This window comes from Oreochromis aureus, linkage group 9 (genome assembly GCF_013358895.1).
Source record: "Oreochromis aureus strain Israel breed Guangdong linkage group 9, ZZ_aureus, whole genome shotgun sequence".
NCBI classification, from domain to species: domain Eukaryota; kingdom Metazoa; phylum Chordata; class Actinopteri; order Cichliformes; family Cichlidae; genus Oreochromis; species Oreochromis aureus.
The window spans coordinates 15256029-15277746 of NC_052950.1; the positions used below are offsets into that span (position 1 = coordinate 15256029).

Here is a 21718-nt window from a genome sequence, read left to right on the forward strand (position 1 = left end):
AAGAGGTGAAGGAAAAAAGGCTGATTTACACGCGATGGGCACGTTTTTAACAAACATATCTTTATTTTAGCGGTTTGTGCCTTTTTCTCGACCTGAAACGACACCAAGAAGCTGCTTAAGGGCGCTCACAAATTACTGTCGGTCTATTCTGGTCTTTTTTTAAAGTGTGACGCATGATTTAAAATAACACACGGTGCACATCCATGCAGATGCGTCGCTTTTCAGCACGACGAGGCTCAATATGTCCTGATCTGTATCCAAAATTTAAAAGACAAGAAAAGAAAGACAGAGAACGGCACAATGGTTGGAGCAGGCAGATGTAGAAAGTAGGCTATCTGTGTGCCCTCCTCTCTCTGATGTCAAAAATAACAGCAGCAGCACACGCGCTCGCACAACTTCGTGTCGTTTTGACCATCAAACGCATCAAAGTCTACTGAGGCACCAAGTGGCTGTCTTTTTAATCCATCCAGCTCATTGCTTTGAAGATCCCACGCACTTGGTGGAAAATACGCCAATATGACAAATGGCCCTGGTGTCAAACCTTTGTCACAGTCTGTCCTGACATGTGCAAAAAAAAAAGAAGAAGAAGAAACTTCCACACTTGATGAATTGGAGCCTTAACCCTCCGCTGAAAACGAAGGCATCTCGGATGTTTACGGAATCCGAGCCGCCGTGCTGCTTCAGCTCAGGAGCTTTGAACTTTTCAAGCTGAGGTGGACGCAAAAAAGCTCGGGGAGCTTTATTTTTGTTGGCTTGTTTTGTTTTTTAGTGAATGGACTAAAATTCTTATGACGCGAGAAAGCCGTAGATCTCTGATAATAGCCTTTTAAAAATAGAGTCCTCCAGGAAAGGCTGGGCTGAAACTCTTGTGGTAACAAATACTTCGAGAGAAAGAAGAAAAAAATATACCGCTGTCGTGCAGCTATGTCAGAAATCCTACACAAGCTGTTTAAACAACGCGAGGGTGTAGTTTCTTTACTGTTCGCACGTTCAAATTATTTCTTTTAATAAAATATTTTTTTCCGGTCCTAAAGGGGAAATTCTTGGGAGACGTGTAACAAACCAAAATCCTGAAATCAGTCAAAGAACAAAGATTTTATTTATTTTATTTTTCTTTCAAATACATTTGTTGGGTTGATAACAGTCAAACGTGACACATCAGTGGCAGGTATAAAGGGGACGAAAGTGGACATAAGCTTCACATCTGACTGGCTTTCTCCATAGTCTTGGCAGCGTCTTTCAACTTCCCCACCAAATCCTGAAAAGGCAGACACCGATCAACATTTATCCATTTATATAAAAAGATATATTATTTATGCACAATGATTAGACTAATTTCAGACTTTAGATTCAGGCTGATTAGACTGAAGATGACTGAGGGCTTGCATTCATCAAATCATTACAGAGCCGCTGATATCAACAGGTCTGTGATTTTATAAAAGGCACTGCTGATGTTTCCACGATGATTCCAAAACATTTTTAACCTTTTTCAAGTATATAATAAAAAAAATCGGGTTCTGTTCATTATTTTCTGTTAAAGTGAGCTGCAGTAAAGGATGGATCGTAGCGCTTCTGTCTCTTTTAAAATCAGAATCCGTGAAGAAAAAAATAGCTACCGCATGGACATAATAATACAATTTCCCACGTGGACTTTTTTCCTGAAAGATTCACACCCCTTTCGAGAAGCAGAGCTACCACAGAGCAATAAGTTCCGTGGTTAGAGTGTTTATGACTGCTAATAAATGTGACTGTAGTGCGTAATGGCACAGGTACGACGCAATTGCGAGACAATTATCCACCCCAAGAGTTTTCCTCTACCTGGAGCTGCTCCACTGTGCAAGTAAAGTTGATGTCCTCTGAGGATCCTTCATTCTAAAAAAATAATAATAATAAATAAATAAATAAAGGAAGGAAGGAAGGAGGAGCAAACATAAGCGTCCTGTTACCCATTGAAATATACCAGACTTTATATAAATGCTGGAAAGTAGAAGAGTAAAGCTGCGGCTGTTACCTCGGTGTTCAGTGATATCAAATAGAAAGGATCATTGACTTTATCCACCTGCCCGTTCTGTGGGAGAAGCAACATTTTAGAAACACACAACAAATGATATACCACTAACAGACAAATTCGTCTCGCGATCTCACCTTCATGTGGTACTCCAGGCGCCACGAAGCGTCGGTAATGTGAGGTAGACCCCTTCCTATGCTATAAGAGAAAGACAGGAGAGACTGAGTCCTCTTTGCTTCTGTAGAAAATATTGCCCATTCATTCGGCGAGGAGGCAGAGAATTAATGATATGACCAAAACTCTTAAAAAACTCTTAAAAACTCTTAAAGTTGCTGTGCGTAACAGGAGTTTTACGCATCAGATGATTTTCTGCAGTTAAATCCGTTTAACTGCAGCTCTTCTACAAACAGCTGTTTGTTAGCACGTCATAAATCCACATTTACATGTCAATTAATCACGGCACGGATAAGTTTCATTACTGACTAGAACAACAGCTCGCCTCCTCTTCCTTCTACGTTAGCACACCCGTTTCAGTGCTTTCAAAAACCTCGAATATCCAGTTTTCAACGTGTCAAATCATTCGGTTAATAATTGTGCAAATTTGCGACTCGAGTTTTATCAAAACAATTAAGTAATTAATAAATAATAAACAAACAAAGCTTAGGCAATAGTAGGCTGTGATGGCATCCCCAGAGAGCGAAGCAAACACCTTAAAATAACATGAGCCCCACAAATCTCTTAAGCACTGACAGCTCCGAACACGCAGCGATGCCTTACCTTGCTAAAAGACGCTCCAAATCTTTTTTATGTTTCTGCAAACAAAACAAAACAAAACAAAACAAAACAAAAAAAGCACCAATTAGCTGCTGGCAAGGAAAGGAAAAAAAAAAGAAGGATGAAATAAATGCGTCCTAGTTTGGAATGTAGGCGTACCTGGTATGCGCTGTAGAATATTTCTGTTCTCTCTGCGCTGAATGTGAGCTCTTCAAGGCTGGAACTGAACGGAGAAGACAATACTTTAAAACGCAGCTGGTTCCCAGAAAGGAAGTCAACTTAGACAGCTTTACATAAAGCAGCAAGGAGTTCATATGGAGATAGCAGAATTGCATGCATTCCCTTCGTCATCCAATTCCAAGGAACAATTAATTTACTTCAGCTTGTCACACAGGTTCTGTGAGCAGACTTTGAAAACCGACTTGCCTGCAGTTAAGACTGTGGAGAAGCAATGAGTAAAATATTAATAATAATAATAATAACAGTAATAATAATATAATAGAAATCTAAAGCGTTTGCAGCTTTAAACTAACGCTTGCTTGTTCGGGTCATGCGTACAGTTCATCCTCTACACCTTGAACATCCAACACCACTTGGATCAAGGGGGGAAAAAAATCTTCAGCTGAAAAAAAAATACTCAAAACAAAGAGGAAAAAAATGCTACATTTTATGAAAAACTCGTGAGAAGTATAAATAATACCACAGATCCAAGTATAACAGTGTAACTACAGCATCAATTTGCTGGAGACATTGTGGCTCCACTGGCAGCTTGCAAGCTCCTTCATACCTACTCCAAGATGAGAATAAGTGCTGCTACACGAACAGAACATCCCATCTAGCTTCAGAACTTCAACGGATGCTTTACTAAAACCCCGATTCGCTTTGTTCTGCAGTAATTATACATAAAGACCACACTTAAAAGCCCCCTTGGAGGTGGATTCTGGAAGTATTGTCTCCTTGCATATTGTTAGAGGCATGCAAACAACGTGGTTTTGGCTCTACGTCATGAAATGACCTGCTTGTAAATAGCGCGCTACTTCAGGTGCTTCGCTTTGAAAGGGTTAGATTTGAGGTCAGGGTCAAACAAGGCGGGACACACACACACACACAAAAAGAAAACAAAAGAAAGTGGTGGCAGTGTAGGCTACAGGATCCATCTGTATCATAAGGACAGGCTGTTACGTGTGTTATGGGAGGGAGACTTTCATGCGGGCAACAGATAAGGTTGTTTGTGTCCAATTTATAACCACCACCTGCACACAGGGTGGACAGTAAATGCTCTGTGTGCCGTCTCGTACCTTATCGTGGACTGGTCTGCGTTTTGTTTGACCGCCTCCAGTATGAAGGTGACGGCAGCTGTGTGGCTCTGCTTTAGCAGGATTTGGTCTATCTGCTTAAACTCGGGCTGACCTGAAATGACAAAAAAAAAAAAAAAGACGGAATGAAGAATGCTGCTGTTACAACATTCTTACTGGGCGGAACAGAGAAGCCAATTCGTGTACGTCTGATGCAGGGTCCATATACTTTGGTTTCTCCACACTGACGCGCAGAATGGAAATCATTGATAATTTGCATGTGAATGGGACCCCCTGTGCTGCATCAGCCTGGGGTGGGGTGGAAGGGGTGGGGGGTGGGGGGTGTCCTTTGTTTGTTTGTCTAGTGAGTACTTCACTTTCTAAATAATTCCGCCGTAAAAATGAGTTTGGGTGCCGCAGAGGTTAGACGACACATGGCCTGTGGAAACAGCTGAAGCAGCTGTGATGAAACTAGAACCTACATTGCGCAAAAGTCTGCTGTCATTTTGCATCATTTATATTTACAAGACAAATTCGAGCCGATCAACAGCATCAGCATGCAGGGCGCTTCGCCGGTCTGCTAAGAGCGATTACAGCCGTCAATCGGATGTGTGTCCGAGATCAGATCGGACTAATAGAGTCTAAAATGGCCATCGTGGTCTTTCTAATACACCGAGTGGACTTGATGCCAGTTTAAATGACAAAAGGGATCCCGAGTGGCCGTGTGTGATTGTGCGACTGCTGCTGAATGCAAAGCAGGCAGCTCGAAAGGACTCGGATCGCTTTAAAGCAGCTGATGGGAGGCAGGCGGCCACTCGGACTCGTGAAATATCTTAAAATAAACGCGGGGATCCGTCGGGTTAATTCGCAGCGCGCAGCAGAGCCGTAAAAATCCGCAAACATCGAGGCAGCTCCGCCGCACGCTCACACCCGGAGAGAAACCGGAAGCAACCGCGGAGACAAAAGCAGCGGCGCGCGGAGAGGCAGCAGCTCACCGAGGACTGTGGGGTCGCCGTGAGAGGAGAGCAGACTTCGGAAAGACACGTCGACCAGCACCTGGAAGCTGCCGTGGTCGAAGACGGACTGGTCTGCTAAAGACTGTAGCCCTCTCTGCACAGACTCAGACAACTCCATTTTGCAAAAGGGTGACCCACGACATCAGACCACGTGACGGATCAGCTGATGTGGAGAAGCAGAGTGCTGTGGGAGGTTATAGGGAGAGAGAGGGAGACTCGGGGCTGCTGAATGGGCAAGAGACTACAGCGTATTGTGGATCTCCGACAAGACGTTCATTCATTTATTGTATTAATCTAGTTTGTTGTTTAGTTGTGCGATTCATCACTGCTGTTTTATCCTCCAGCCGGATCAGTGATATACAGAACAGCGAAAGAATTTTAAATAAATAAATAATAACATCTGCGACCCCCAAGCTTTTCCATTGTCGGTACCACGGATAAGTTTAAACGATTTGTCATGCAGTTTTATTTAGATTTGTAACCTATATCCATAGCTGGTTTCTGACTGTGGGATTTACCGGGTTACAGTTGTCCCAGGTATTAACTAGACCTCCAAGTGTTCACACATACCTCTCCATGAGCAATATTATCCACAAGGGTTTAGCAGCGATTACACTGACACTGGGATATTGGGTTTATGACTTGCTGCCTGTCAGTACTGCTCAGTTATTTAGCCAGATACACAAAGTACGGGGCGGGAGTCTGTGGTGAAGTGCAACACAGGGTAGGTCAAAAAAAAAAAAAGATTTTTAGGTCATATCCTCCCGAGAACCGAAGAAAAACTAATCTTCCCATTGAAATTGTTTGTAATTTCCTGCCACCCAAACACATGAGATATCAATGGACAGCCCAGGATTCCCCCTATTTAGTATATCAGGACTTAGTAGAGTAGCGCAAATAAGTCAAAATATCTATTATATGTAGACCAAAAACAAATGTCCATTATAGAGGACATAAATAAATAGGCTGTTTCTAGGGAAGATATAGATCATGTAAGGGAGATAAGGGTGGGGGTGTGGGGGTGAGATTAAGCATTTCTAGTTTAGATAGCAGAGACGTGGATCGTGTCAGATGATGTGCAACATCGTCGATATCTTGTTACACTTCATACAGCTGTGCTACAGTGTGACTTTGCATGCTGTGCAGTCCAGCCCTCAGAGCGAAGACACCCCCACTCTTTCTTCATCATAACTCTGTCTGTATTGTATTAGTTCTGATATTTCTACATCGTGTCTAATCTATTAATTGAGAACGAGCACAATGCCACCGTCTTCCACCCTCTGAGATCGGGACGGACCATGATGAGCAGATGCTATCGTGGGCGACTTATTGAGGTGTGGACTGTGTAATATTGTCATTGTATTGTCAAATCGTTACACGGGCACATTTACCGCACTAATTATTGCTATATATATCACGGCGCATACTTTTATTCGTTTACTCATTCAGCGGTTTCCAGGAACTTTTTTTTTTTTTTTTTTTTTTTTACACAACTTTACAGTTATCTAAAGCAACGATCTGATTTGCACAGCTGGGTTCTCATGATAAATCTAATATACACATCCAGATAAACAGATGAAACGAGGGTCTTTTTACGCCTTCGAGACGTGCATGGGCATCTTCACCCACTTCGCATTTGAGCTGGCATTACGCATTTCTTTTTGGGGCAGTTACTCTACACAGCTCATGTTCATGTTTGCTCCCCGGTGCTCGCCAAAGCATTTCGGTCAGGGCGTTTATATATATAAGTATTTATTACATGTGACGTCGTTCTTTTTTTGCGCGTGTCGGAAACTTCCTCGCTCAAGCCTCGAGGCAGTCATGAGGTGAGCCGTAAATAGGTCACTTTTAAATTTCCATTATGAGCCTTAAATATGTGGAGTCGGTGCGTAACGCAGTCCAGGCTTCGAATCCAATGAAAAGTACAAATCTGCCACGAACTGAAAAGAAAAGAAATTCACTTTTGCACATAGAAACTAGAAATCAGCGACCACTTGACTTCTTATTGGCTACTCTTTATTCTTCTTGACTTGGAGTTTGCCCCCTCGAGCTGTCTGTTCCATCTTTATGCAGCTCGGATGCTTAAACTTTTATTTTATGACTTCCTGCAGTAATTAAAAAGATATCAAATCCATTTATAGTTGTCAATTGTTGTCTGTCGGCGGTTGCATAAATTGCGACTCTAATTTTGGACAGCATCGCATCCTCTCAGTGAGACCGTGGTCTGCCTGCCGTTCATTATCTAGGAATGCTCGGGACTGCAGTCTATTGCTCGGCCACACAAGCTGCAGCTATCGGAGTGACCTCTGACTCCGCGCTTTGTCCAAAGTCCATTTTGCCCGGGGGTCCAGGCGCCAATCGTTAAGTACCATATTACATGACGTCTGTTCTTTTTCAGTTTTCAAATGTCGGAAACTTCCCCACGAAGCCTAGTTGTGAAATAGATTAGCCTTCACTCCCTCAGTGCCGCCGTGCTTTTTCCTCCAAGATAGGTCTCAGTGCGTGGATTTCTCCAACCTCCTGCTCCAACTTTGGTTGGAAATCTGCGTCACGAGCCTGACGTCAAACATTCGCAATTTCCCGGTCACACATTGCGCGATTGACCGAGGCTCAATATTTTTAGACGTGTACAGTTTAATACATCGCATAATGTGGTTTACAAGCAGTTTCTAATTCCTTCAAAATAAAAGTCTTGCAAAAAATTAAATATGAATAAAAAATATTCGAACTCGGACTCATGAATTAAAACTTAATACTTAATCATAAGTTTTGTTTTTCTCTTTAACCTTTTATTTTGCCTGATCTGTTTAACATACAAACGAACCGTGAACCACACGTGTGCCCTTTTTATTCTGCGTCATTGTGGCTGTTAAATGCGCAACTCAACAGACAGTTTCTCTTAACCTTTACCATCCTTGACACTGCTGATGAAGTTGCTTCATTAAAAAAAAAAAAACAAACCTGTTTAACAATGCCACATAACCAGCTTTTTGTATTTTTAAATGCCAAAGGGAAGTTTTGTATCTGCACTGTAATCGATTCCGCTTTGTTCCTCTTTTCTTTTCGTTATTAACCCATAGTTGACTGAGGGCCAGTGAAGTCAAATGATCTCATTGTTTAACCCATAATTCCCCCTCACTGTCTGTCTTTACATAAAAACAAACTATAAACATCCCCTTTAAGAAGAGGCCGGGGTAACGTGACCTTAGAAAATGTGTGCATTGTCAACACCAAGGCATTTCCAGAACCAGCTTGTTAGGACAACACATGGTCACACACCGTCACTGTGTTTATTTCTGTTGTAATAAAGCCCAAAACGAGGTCTGACGTAAAGATGGAGTTAGAACTTGTAACCTGCCATTCAGATCTGTTTCTGCAGACTCTGGTCTGGATTGACAGCGTGCATACATTTTATTAATTTTTGATGCATTCGTTCATTTCTTTCCACAACCGCATATTCTCCTCTTAGCCAATCATTAAGCACACAAATCAAGAAAACTGCCTGCCATCGTTCCTGTGACGTTTTCTACATTTGCTGTCTTCACTCTTGAAGACTATTTGTTTTGTTTGGCCTGTGGCTTTTTACCACGTGAACGAGCTATATGTAAACAGAGAAGGCTTCCTTACCTTAATCACCTTCTTCTCTTACATGGAAGCACATTCAGGGGAAATGCAGTCATTTACAAGCATCCGTGCTGATCTTGCCTGAGCTCATTTTTGCAAAGGGAGGCAGCACAGTGCAGCTGCTAAATATTCTTTTGTTAAATTTTAGTTACCTGCTTTATTGCAAAACTGGTAATAACTCTCTGTGTGGTCACATAAGCAGGGTAAAGTTCAATTATTCTTTTCAACAATTAAATTCAGACACTAATGGTAACACAACACTGCTGATAAAAGACAAAACTGCTCATGAAAGAAGCAGAGGAAGTAGGAGTCTAATGGTTTTCAGTGAGCAGCTCCTTCAAACAGGGGCTGATCTTCCTTTTTTTCTACACTGACCGGTCTTTTATTACTCCCAAAATGTAAATTAATTACAGAGCTCATAAAAGTGCTGAATCTTTGTGTTAATTATCACTAATTATCCCTGCCAAGCACAGAGAGTTGAGATCTTATCATAGAAAAGCCAGAAGCAAGGGGGGAGAAAAGGTGAAGGGGAGCTGATGTTAACACTTTTTTTTCCTCCAAAAGACTGAAATTAACTAAGTTGTGAGCTGCTGATTTTTTGAGTTGTTGCTGGTTTAGCTGTTGCCTGTCCTTTTTTTTAGTTTTCAGTCTGGCCAAATATCATTTGGAGCTGAATTAAACAGGATTCCTTTAAAATCCTAAAATACAGACACGTGTGGCGGCTTCTCGGCATGCAGTGAAGCTTTGAACATGAGCAGAAATCTTACTGAAGCACAACCTGAACTTTAAAAAATCCAGGAGTTTATATAGCAAAACTATTCAGGGTTTAAGCAGGTTACTGTGGCCTGATTTTAGACAAAACTGTCAGCGCATGCTTGGCCTGAGTTTCATGTCTAAAGGTTGGAGAATAAATCCAGTCTCTATGTGTGTTGCCTGAGCGTGGATGCTGGTAACTAAGACAAACTGAGAGTAATGTAAATGTATTTCAGAATATGCTGAACTGATTTTTTTCTTTTCTTGTCTTTTACTTAAGCAGAGACACTTCCAGCGCCCTCCATTTGTTCTGTTTCCCTAATGCTCAAACAAGATCAACGCTGATCGACATCTGATCGTTATTATCCACACTGTGCAGTAATAACAAGCAGGGTTAGCTGGTGAGATAGATATCTCTATAGATTTGTGATGTTCTTAAATTGTCTGGCTTATTTACAGCTCTCACATGCAGAGCAAAATCCACAGATTCCACTGAGTGTGACTTCAAAGTGTAAAAAATTGTGCAAAGGTTTAAAATGATAATAAACCCTATTTTAAAAAGAGAGACTTTACAACAAACTAAAGCAAGCTGCTGTTAGCTTCACTGATAAATTGGTGCTTAAGCTGTGCACAAGTATAATCTGTGAGTTTACAGGCATGAACTGACATATTTGACATATTCTAGCAAAAACAAGAAGAAGAAGAAAAAAGGAAGCTAAAACTAAAATGTGCACATTTATGTGCAGAGTAAGATCAATGAGAAAGTTCTCACATCCTGGAACAAAACATCAAACAATCATTTCAAACTGTTTCAATGGGATTAATACATGTTTAGTTTTAATACATTTTTTTCTTTATATTTATTTTTTAGAAGTGGCAATTTGAGATTGAACCAAAGTTGGTCATCTAACATCAAACCAAAAGCTCACATCTTTTAAATACAGACATATATTGAACCTTTTTTCCCCTTACAGTCTTTTCTTTTTTTGTGAGTTAAAAATGTAAGTAAACCTGATCACTCATTAGCTAAAATAAATACAATAAAATAAAAATAACAAAGAGCTTTATGAAAGCATTCGAGTGAAACGAATGAAACTTTAACGGGGGGAAAATGCACCTATATGCATTTTCGCACATTGATTCCTGACATTTTTCCAGCTCCAAATGAGAAATTTTTGACTTCAGCTTAAATTTAATTGAGCATGGAGGAGCATGAAACCACAACTCCCAAATAACCGCCTCCGGGGTCAGGACCTCGGTGTAACAATGAGGCCCCTATGAGAATAAAGATTAAGTCCGAGCAGACTGACTGTGATTCATATCTATCGCTTTTATTGTAAAACTGTAAACTGATTCCAAACCCAAACATTGCATCACTTAACCATTGTTCCCGGGAGAAAAGAAAAGAAAAGAAAAGAAAAGAAAAAAGAAAAGAAAAGAAAAGAAAAAAGAAAGTGCTTTCTCTGTCAGACTCTCAGCTTCATTTTCTAACATAGATCAGAAACACAGGAGCGAGCTGCTCGTCCCCGACCTGCTCCACAAGTTCATTTGTTAAACAAACAAACAGCGCAACTGAGGTGTATTTAAATATATAAGCGTATTCAAAAGGTAATTTTTTTAAAGTCAGCTGCTTATTTGGATGAAAATGCTTTCAGGGAAACACAACAGGTCCCGAAGCGTCGCCATGAGTGCGCGTGTGTGCGTACGTGACAGAGGCAGAGAGCAAGCGAACAGAAGAAGCAGATTTCTGTGCAGTGACTCTGCCCCCTGTTGGAAAAAAAAAAAAGCGCCCCCCTCCTCCTCCTCCTCCTCCTCCCTCCTCCTCCTCCTCCTCCTCCTCCTCCTCATTTTCTTCTGCCTTCCTGTGCCTGCTTCTCTTATAGAGTATGACAGATCTTTTAGTGAGTCTCACAAGTATTTTTTTTTTTAAGAAGAAGCGATAAATAAATAAATAAATACATAACCAAAGCAGCAGATTGGCTGAATTAAATGTGCGAACATGTGATTCATCCCAATTCCAGGATGTGCGAGGAAAGCAAAGGATGCCCTGCAGAAAGAAGCGGGGCCCATATAGAATCTGTAATTAACGTCTCGCCGTTAAGCAGCTCATTAACTGAGTTATACATAAAGCTAATTTAATTAGCGTCGCGGGCAACCTATAGTCTCCACTTTATTGAATCATTCTGCTGCCTAATCCATCAGATACGCCGGTGGAAAAGAAATCAGAAAGAGTCTCGGATGCGCCCTCCTGATGATAATATGATCATCTCCGCAGGACAGAAGACCCCTCCGCCCCCCTCCTCCTCCCTTGACACACACCTCCCACCCTGCTTCCACCCAGAGTTCAGCATGGGGTCAGTGTCTTGCTCAAGGACACTTCAGCAGCGGCTCGATGCGACGACACCCTGAATTTAAAGTGTCACGATCTCACCTCGGCTGTGTTTGTTTCATGTTTTTTGAAGCGTCGCGAAGACTTCTGTACAAAATACCAAGCTGGTGGAAATCAGTTGACTAACAAAGAGCACGCGCGCACGGTGGCACGCGCCTCATCGCCGCTTGGTGGCACTGGTGTGGTTTCTCTCTCTCTCTCTCTCTCTCTCTCCCTCTCTCTCTCCAGTGGGGAGCTTATAGGGGAATCATCTGAGAGGAACAAAGAAAGGAGGGAGACAAGAGGGGGGAGGCTCTCTCTCTCTTTCTCTCTCTCTCCCCCTGTGTATGTGTGTGTGTGTGAGGAAAAAGAGGAGGGCTGGTGGTGGTGGTGTGGGGGTCTCCCAGGACATATATGGAAATTTGAACGGCTCACATTCGCCAGAGCGCACATGGCTGCTCCGATTCACCATCCCGCACCATCACCACCACCACCACCTCCACCACTTTCACCACCATCACCTACCTACCATTAAGACTTTGGGGCGAGGGCCCGAAACCCCCCTCATGTAACGGCGATTAGAGCTCCGTGATGATTTCCTGCCAGTCCACAGAAGAATACGGGCTACATCTACAGCCTGAAATAAGCTTGGCTGGAGCTCCGTGTGCGACAATAAAAGCTCAATGTGACTGCAATTATGCTCCTTTAAACCTGCCTGTCACACTAACAACATGGCAGACCAACATGTGGTTGAGTGGGTATTAAATGCAAATATCCTCTGACGTAAAACTCAATAACAGGGCTCAAAGTCTTTAACCTGCGGGTCACCCTTACATAGCGTACTTTTTTATTTTATTTAATTTAATTTAATTTATATTTTATTTTATTTTATTTACATTTATATTCTAAATAAATTAATAATCAAGTACCCTATTAAAAAATTGTTATTATCATTATCATTATTATTATTAAATGTTGCAATTCACCCACTTTTAATGTAACCACTGATACTTTAAAAATTAAAAAATATATCTTTCTTTTTTTTAAATTTAATATTAAAACACATCTGTCTAGCCCCGTGTATTATTATTATTATTATTATTATTATTATTATTATTGTAAATCACGTACGTATTGCTGTACATGTAAACCTCACAGAAGAAGCCGGTAGGGGCAGCTGTTCCTCCTCTTTCCCACCGGTGAAAAGCAGGCTTTCAGCGACTGCCGCTCTTCCTGTGGCCGCTGTCGGGAGCTCGTTTTCCGCTCACATCCTGTTCGGCTCCCCGCTGTACTGCGGCTCTACGACCTGACCACCACAGGCAAAGCGCGCAAACAGAAACGTTTAGGCACCACTTCCTTGGCTTAAAGCGGATTTAACAGTTTAGAAAATGAATGAATGATTTTTATTTGATTGACTGGTTGATTTTATTTTTATTTTTTGGTCTATTTCACTCAGATTTCTTACACTGGAGCCACCATATTTTTGGATCTTTTATTAATTTTTTTAAATTTATTTTAAATATATTTGATGCTTTTATTTACTCTATTTAAATCAACTTAAAGCCCCCCAACCCCCTTCTTGGTGTGTATTACAGTTTTACAGTTTCATGTCTTGACATTACACCAGACTCACATCTGTTTTTGCAGCAGTGCAGACACTCTGAAGTTTATCACTGCCCTGTTAGTTTGTTAACATTGTTGCTGCTGGTTTTGGGGAGTCGTACCCCACCCCGCCTCCCCGACCCTTACGATTGGCTACGCCCATCAGACAAGGGTTTGCCAGCACTCCGACTGCGTGCTACTGTTGAATGGTTTATTCAGGGCTGAGCTTGCTCAGGGCTCGTTTTAGCCAGTCCACATGATAAGGCCTCAATCAGAGAGGCAAGGGGGTCTGGATCAAAGTGAGTTAAGCGAGTAATTGAACTTTGTGGTTAGAAAGGTTCTCGTTGACATGTTGCCAAAAAAATTCCAGCACCACCACCACCCACTCTGCAGCTCCCACAGGTTTTGTGTGTGTATGTCAGGTTTGCAGCAGTGCAGAGGAGAGCTCAGGGAGGAACAACTCCTACTACGCAGCGCATCTGGTAATAAATTGTATGAATACTCCTCCTGTCACCTGCTTTGTGCAGAATGCCACTCTTCATGGTTGGCTATCTGTGTTGGGAGGGGTGAAGGGGGGGGTGCAGTGAAGTGGTTACACAAGCAAATTTCTTTCAGGCACAGTTGGGCTGCAGCCCGTGGGAAACACGGGCATTATGAAGTCAAGGCCAGTCTGATAGCCTCAACGGAAGACTAAATGATAAGAGCCAAGCATAAAAAGATTGCTGTTTGTATTATGAGCCGGCCTCACAATGAATCTGCAATGGATGTTTTGTTGATGCTTGGAAACAGGGCAGAGGAAAAGCTTTGATATCATGTAACAGTTGCCCACAAGTGTAGATACAAGCGCTTTTGTGCTGCAGGCAAAATTTATCTTTCCTTCTAACATTTTAAGCCATGTTAAATTTCTCCAGTGGACTATTCTATTGCTGACTATTGGGATTTAATAGTTCATTGTAAAGTGCACACAGTTGTTTTTTAATTAATAGCCAAATCATTCATTCATCAACTTAATAAAATGCAACTTTGGAAACTGTTTTGTACCTAACACGTGATGCCTGAGGCTCGCGGGCAGGGTCGGTCAGACAGACGAGGCTGGCACATGTCCACTGAAGCCCAAATTAAAACGCTTTACAATCAGGCAGGGCGAAGGACGGCCCTGAGGCTTTTCAGTTTCCTTGTACAGGGGGTCTTATCTGAGGATCAACTTTCATGCAAGCACTTCCAAAGAGGGATGTTTCTTTGTTCTATCAAGACCAGTCTCCCCAGCTTCTCCCTCTCTCTGCCCCCTCTCCCTCTCTCTCTCTCTGTGTGTTTGAAATATATGAGGAAATGTAATAATGAGGGGGGGGGGGAAGCCCAAAGTAGTCCATTTGTACCCTGCCGTATGCTGCAAAGACAGAGGACAGCTACATGACTGTTATTGAGTGGCAAGCTCCAGTGGCAGCACAACAAATAAGAAATATTTACTGCTCTATTCCCTCTCCTTTCCACTTTCCCGGGAATGCCCAGTTAATTGAAGATGGTAATCATTCATTCATTGTTTGCTGATGCAAAATGTAGCTGATGTGTGCAGAAATGTGCTCTCCGTGAGGCCGCCGTTGGTTTGTGTGGAATGAATACAATGTTGGACACAAAAGGAGCGCGGCAGAATGAAAAGTGTCAATCTCCACCTGACTCAGAGCCCATTACAGGGTGAGAGAGGAGACAGATGTATGTGTGTGTGTGTGTTCCTGCTAGTGTGTGTGAGTGAGTGGGAGAGGTATGAGAAAGACAGCCAAAGGTGTATAAAGAGTACACATCCATTCACTGTCATGATTAGCAGCTATTATCAACAGCCTGAGCTGGTTGCCAGTCAGGCTGAATTATTCTGCAGTGAATCGACTTAGCAGGCAGTTTGACCGATGACTCTTTCCTAACGCTGAGCACTAACTCTGCTCAGTCTGATTTCATTTCCTACCTTTTCTGTCACTCCTCACATTGATTGGCTCCCGTGCTTTCAACTAGAACCTCTCTTTTATCAAACCCACCCTCCTTTATTTCTGCTGCTGCTTTTCCTTTGTCCGCAGCATCGAGTTTGTCCCTTTTTTTCCCGCTTTAGCTTAGCAGGAAAAAAAAATGTCAGAGTGGGCCTTCTGTGTATGCACACATGCATGCATGTGGACAAATGTGCATGCATGCATGTTTGTTTGTGTGTGTGTATGTGTGTGAAGTTTGCAGGGCAGGGCAGTGCAAGCAGCAGTCTGATCCATACTAATGTTCATTGATAGGAAAATCAATGGTGCATTGATCCAAGCTTTGGCTCTGACAGAGGAGAGAGGGGAGGTGAAAGTGTGATGACTGGCGGAAGAGCAAGAGAAAGAGGAAGGCGTGAAGAACGAAAGGGCTGAGCAGATGAAGGCAAAAGGTAAAGCACCGCAGGGCTGTGTGTGCCTGCAGATGACAGAGATGGGACTAAAGCCCTGATGGATGCTGTCGGTGATGAGAAACTATATGTGTGAACAACCTGTCGTGGCCTACTATTCTCTTTTCTCTCTCTGTTTCGCAGAACTGCTCTCGAGAGTGGATGAACAAGCCTCAAATGGAACCTGAGAAGCAAAAAAAAAGGAAAAAAAGAGGAGAAACAGGAGAGGAGAGTAGGAGGGGAGGGAGAAAATCAATTTTCCCAGACAGAGGCAGGCTGGTCTAATGGAGGTCTAAAAGAAGAGGAGGAGGAGAGGACATATTTTCCTCTGATTACCTCCTGTAGCCTTCCTGGCAAACCTTCAAAGCTGTAGCGTTGCTAGAACGGTCTCACTCGGCCCACCTTTTTGTAGGAGAAGGTGTGGAGACTGGTTGCTTCTTTCATTCAGCAGCAATCAGGCTGTGAGGTGGACAAGACGGTGCAGCAACAACAACAAAAATCCCAACACAGTGAGGAAATGGCAAGTAAACACTGACCTGAAAGACACTTTAGAAAATAAAATCCTGCTCCGATGAGCAGAAACGACCATTTTTCTCTTTTCTTTGAATTCTGAACATTTGAATGAGACATTGAAGGTAATTCTCTCTTTTTCTAATCTCCATGCTGCCCTTTCATAGCAGTTATGTAACCTGTTAGATCTCCAAGGGAGAAGATGAGCTGGATTAAAGGGATAAAGGCTTCCATTTGGCCAAGATGACCCATTTATAAAGCATAAAGAAAGGAAATTTGTCCTTAGTGTCTCTATCAAATGAAGGGAGATATCTGGAGTACCCCCTTTTGCTTGTGCTTCTCCGCTCAGATGGCCTATGACCAGGTTGCTATGTTCAATTTCCTGCAACAGGCTGGATTGTTATGAATTGGAGTGGAGTGGACCTTCAGTGCTATGCAGAGAAATTGCGGGCACTGATTTGTTCCAGTTCTACCTAAGTGAATTTTAAATCTTGTTTATGGCTGTCATCATAAAATAAAAAGTGTTGCACGCCGAGGAAACGAGACGAGCAGAAATTTGGCTTGTGAAGCATCAAACCGCTGGCCGAGAAAAGCAACAATAAATCCAAACGCTGCAGATTGCAGTTGTAGGAAAAATAGACTCGAGTGGCTTAGGAAATGATTTCAAATGTAATGAGAAACAAGGCATCTGAAGCTGGAACCTGTGACCCACAGTAGCACCAAAGAGGAACAAAAGAGACTCAAAAACAAAAAGAGGGGGGACAGATGTGGCTCCAGTATCCTCAAACTCCCTCCACTCCAATGGCCACTGTACGTCTGCTCCTGAAGCTTTGGGCTCGTTAAAACCAGTGAATGTTCAATCGGCTATTAAACAACGTTTCAATGAACTTTTCCTTTTCTTTGGACCACTTAATGTACAAATACAGTGTTTCCCTCCTGGGAGAAAAGACACTATAGTATGGAGGGAGAAAAAAGCTCAGAAGGGTTTGAAAAGCTATTAAATGTTGCTGAGGGAGAGCTTGAAACACTGTCTGTCTCTCTGTTTCTCTGTCTGTCTGTCTGTTACTGGGTTTTTTTTTGCTTCCTCCCTCCCTGTCTAGTTGGCTCTTTGTGTTTTTTTTTCCTGTCTCTCGGCCTGTGAGGTGAAAGTGGCTTCCATGGTAACGACACACTCTGTTTATGCCACTACGTCTCACTTCATCACAAGCTGTTGATGGCTTTGATTTGCATGCGTGCCTATGTGTGAGTGTGTGTGTTTGCCCCCCACCCTTCCTGAAAAATACCCCCTCCTCCCTGAAACACACTCGCACATCATACAGGTGTTCACGAGACGAGCAGGACAGGTTAAAACTATTGTTCAGCCGTTTGATGGTTCACATTCCTCCATGAAATAAAAGAGAAATCAGGCTCTGATGCTTTTATTCTGTCAGTTTTTAGAGGCACAGTTCCCCCTTTTTTTTAATTAATGGCAAAACGAGGGGGAAAAAGCAGACTGTGACCTATGAAAAGCAGATGCTTTTAGCATCCCGAACAATGCTTTTCAATCTGTTTCCTCAAAAGAGAGAGACAGAGGGGGAAAAAAAAGCCAAACAAAACCCACCGAACATGCTCCGACTTATGCATTTATCTTGTTTTAGGTGCCATATGGTGCTCAACTTTCAAAAATCTTCAACTCAACAGCAGAATGGAAATTGGCACTTCAGCTGCTAAAACTTAAAAAAGAAAAAGAAAAAAAAAAGTAAATTTAATCATACTCATTTCCTCGTCCTGCGGGCTGATCCCGTACACTTAACCACTTAAATTAGCAGCAGAAACAATGATTATGACTTCTTTTCACCAAAACCAGTCACCCCCAATTAGTGGGGAAAGGGGTGTGGGGGGGTGAGAGTTGAGGAGGGAAGGAAGGGAGGGCCTGGCTAGCCGGACCCCCTGCAGGGCAGAAAGAGAAGGGGGTGGGGGGGGTGGTGGCAAAAATGGATTCCATACCAGGAAATCCATTAGGGCAGGGAACGGCGTGGAGCTGGCAGCCACAGAGTGGTCGCCGTGTTTTTAAAAATTCCTCATTAGGTGTAATTTCTAAATTACAATCAGCGCGGGCAGAATGAGAAAGCGAGGATCTGACCAACTCATCAGGATAATCAGGGTAATAGCATGATCAGGCGTGCGCACGTGTGTGTGTCTCTGTGTATGTGTGTGTGTGTGTGTGTGTGTGTGGTGGAGCAGAGAGGCAGAAAGACAGATGAAAAACCAAAGGGAGCCGAGGAGGATGGAGGGTGAATTTTAATGTTGCTGCTGATGCTGCTGGTGGACACTGACTTTTACTTATTATTCTGTTTTGTTTATTTATTTATTCATTAAATGATTTTTCACTTATTTATTTATTTGGAAAGTAACTGATCTAGATAATTGCTGCATGGGTGTTGGGGGGGGGGACTAAAGCAACAAGCTAAATGGAAAGCATGAGTCTCCCTCTCTCTCTCTCTCTCTCTCTCTCTCTCTCTCCCTCTCTCTCTCTCCGCTGTGGTCTCACTCACTGAATAAGAGGATGGGGATCGAAAAACTAGTGAAGGCAACGCAAAAGAGTGGGGGTAAAAAAAAAAGGGAGGAAGACGAGGGACGGTGGGGAGCGAGAGAGGGAGTCGAGGGGCCTCTGTAAGGGAGAGAGAGAGAGAGAGAGAGAGAGAGAGAGAGAGAGAGGGGAGGGGAAATGGCAGGAAGGGAGGAGGGAGGGAGGGAGGGAGGAGAAGAGGTTAATTTGCACATATTAGAGAGGGCAGGATTTTTCATTAAAAAGAGATTGAAGTTGATATATGCCTGTGCGCTCCTGACACACTGTACACTCTGATTGTGTTAAGTCCTTGACAGAACAAAGGATTGCCCCCCTTTACTTTCTCTCTCTCGTTCTCTCTCTTTCTCCATCTATCTCTAAGAGCCACTGCAGCCCCTGCTGCAGCTCGGCAGCCTTCTGCGGCTTTATGGAGCTGTTTCATGGTGAATAGAAGCTCAGCCAGAGTGTCATATCACCTCAGGTCCTACTCTTTAATGCATATGCATACACTTGCTTTCATTCCCATGAAAATTAATTGCGGAGAGAAAATGTGTTTTTATTGCATCTCTGTGATCGTGTGTAGGCTGGATCTGGTGGTCCGGAAGGGCTTCAGAATAAGTACAGACTCAACAAACAGTTTAGTTCACTTGCGTCACAGGAAGCATAACAAACCAACGTGTTTTTGATATTCCTATTTCCGCGACTGAAGGAAGCGTTAAATAAAAGAGCCACATTCAGCACATTGTGGCGGCACAGTTGCTCGTTTAGCTGGTGGTGCTTCCAGAAAGGTGGTTGGACAATGACAGAACCTGCAGTCCATTGTTCAAGGCTGCCATTCAGGTAAGCTGAGCTCTGCTTGTCGAGGCGCCCGAGGAGAAGTTATACCTGCCGCAGAAACAACAGAAGCAATCACGGCGATTCCTGTTTTTATTTTTGATCTACTGCTTTTAGGACACATGCAACTGGTCTAAATTGCTCCCTTCTTCCATGTTTCTCTCTCTCCGTTTCTTTTATCTTGTTTTCTGCGGGCCACATCTGTCATTCCTCGCTGGAGGGTTATACCTGATCTTTGACCTTAGTTAGCGCGGCCCCTGAGACCTGTTTCACACAAGCACACACATACACCGAGGCCTGCACACACAGAACAGGAGGCATCGATTGGCGATAGATAGATAGAGCGGGGCTGGCCTGATAAGAAGGCCATATTTGATGTTTGTTCTCACAGTGGAGAGAGAGGCAGAGAGAGATTAAATCACAATGAGCAGCCTGCTCCGTCCTTGGCTTCGTCCCCACTCGAGGCTTTACAGGAGTTTAGGGGTCGAGCTGAAAGAATGACGGGTGAGGGATTGTGGACAAGGGGCGCCAAGCCTGCTTAAATCCACTGTGCTAAGAGCCATTGATTAACATGGCCTGTAATGTTATTCAAGAGGTGTGTGTGTGTGTGTGTTTTTGCACAGTCCAAGGTTTTCAGCATTTCAAGCTGCACAGTCCTTTGTCCTCCCTGAGCAATGTTATAAACTGACTGACAGCCATCAATAGATGCCTGTTTCACAATGGCTGTGCACTCAGGTCTGCTTCCTGTGCACACTGAGCTCCTGTACCTACTGCTGCTCTGCATATTCTTCATGTTTTCAAAGATCTCCATGTGCAAATGGTCAAATATGTCTTTTAACCTGCCTTTGAACACTCGTGTAAGGGTTTGTAACGTAACAGGAAGCACTGTGCTCACACATGAGAGCATGTGGGTGAAAATGAATCTCAAAAAAAATTATCACAATCTACTGGTTATACAGCATGAGTGAGCGAAACTGTGCTGAATATAGCAAAGCTGCTCATGAATTCAGTGCTTTAGAGGAAGAGCGTTATCACCAGATGAGTAAGACAGGAAGTGAGGAAGAGACTGCTATGTTTAAAAAAAAAATGGGCACGGTAATAAATTCATGTCTGCTTACGTATTTTGTTAAAACTGCACACGTGTGATCAATAAAATAAAACGAATTTGTGGGAAACATAGCTGTAAACATGTGCAATGATAAATGATTACATGCACAACCACACACACACACACACACACACACACACACACACACACACACACACACACACACACACACACACACACACACACACACGTCACTGACAGACACACTTGAGCCAGTTTGAAGCTGATTATAAAACTGTTCAAAACTCAGGATGTCGTATGTCTCGTGATGGGTTTTGGAGCATTAATCAATTACCTTTCACCTCCCTTTCCATGGCTCAGTGTTACAGCTACATTGTTTAGTGTTCACTCGCTGTGTATGGATTGTAAAAATTTTTGTGTCTCACAGTGAAACCATGCCCTTAAAAATCCTCAGTGTGGTAACTGAGACATCCACACCCTCTCTCTCCCATCCTAACCTAAATTTTGTCCCCGGTGCTAACTCATCACTAAGATTCAAATTTAAAAGGTTTCTCCCTATTGATTATCACCCATGAGTGGTCGAATCACAACACACCAAACCCTTTTCTGGCTGTTCTGGCAGTGCACTGACCTAGGAGTCCCTTTTACATATGACCAGAGCCAGCTCGGGATTCAAATCCCCCAGCCGAAAAAGCAGCATGTGTACGTATGAAAGGCTGTATATGTTGGCCAGTGTGTGCGCGGTCTCAAGGGCTGGGAGATTATGTCGACAAAAGGTGCACCTGGTGCTTTAGATTGAGTTTCTCTCCTCCCCTTCCTCCCTTTATCCCACTTCCATCCCCCCTCTCCTTCTCTCGTCTGGCCATTTTCAACATTACCCTGGGACTTTTAAAAGATTAGACCAAGTCTTTTCTAA

General features: G+C 43.0%; 1 protein-coding gene across 1 annotated transcript; it reads right to left on the reverse strand.

The window, feature by feature from the left end:
- Positions 1-1076: 1076 nt before the first annotated feature.
- commd3 (COMM domain containing 3) lies at positions 1077-5249 on the reverse strand. The gene is made up of 8 exons (XM_031750027.2): positions 5073-5249; positions 4081-4192; positions 2942-3005; positions 2786-2820; positions 2146-2206; positions 2012-2068; positions 1819-1872; positions 1077-1258 (listed from the first exon to the last, which is right to left on the reverse strand). Exons 1-8 carry the CDS (start codon positions 5209-5211, stop codon positions 1199-1201), a joined length of 582 nt encoding a protein of 193 aa, XP_031605887.1. The 5' UTR covers positions 5212-5249; the 3' UTR covers positions 1077-1198.
- Between the last annotated feature and the right edge of the window lie 16469 nt (positions 5250-21718).

What these genes read in the sequence shown, in the direction of transcription:
- commd3 (XM_031750027.2), bottom strand. Translation starts at nt 5,211, where the DNA reads ATGGAGTTGTCTGAGTCTGTGCAGAGAGGGCTACAGTCTTTAGCAGAC. An exon ending in GCAGACCAGTCCACGATAAG is followed by an intron (nt 3,006 to 4,080) that starts GTACGAGACGGC and finishes TTCTCCGTTCAG; the next exon opens with TTCCAGCCTTGAAGAGCTCA. An exon ending in GCCTGGAGTACCACATGAAG is followed by an intron (nt 2,069 to 2,145) that starts GTGAGATCGCGA and finishes CTTCTCCCACAG; the next exon opens with AACGGGCAGGTGGATAAAGT.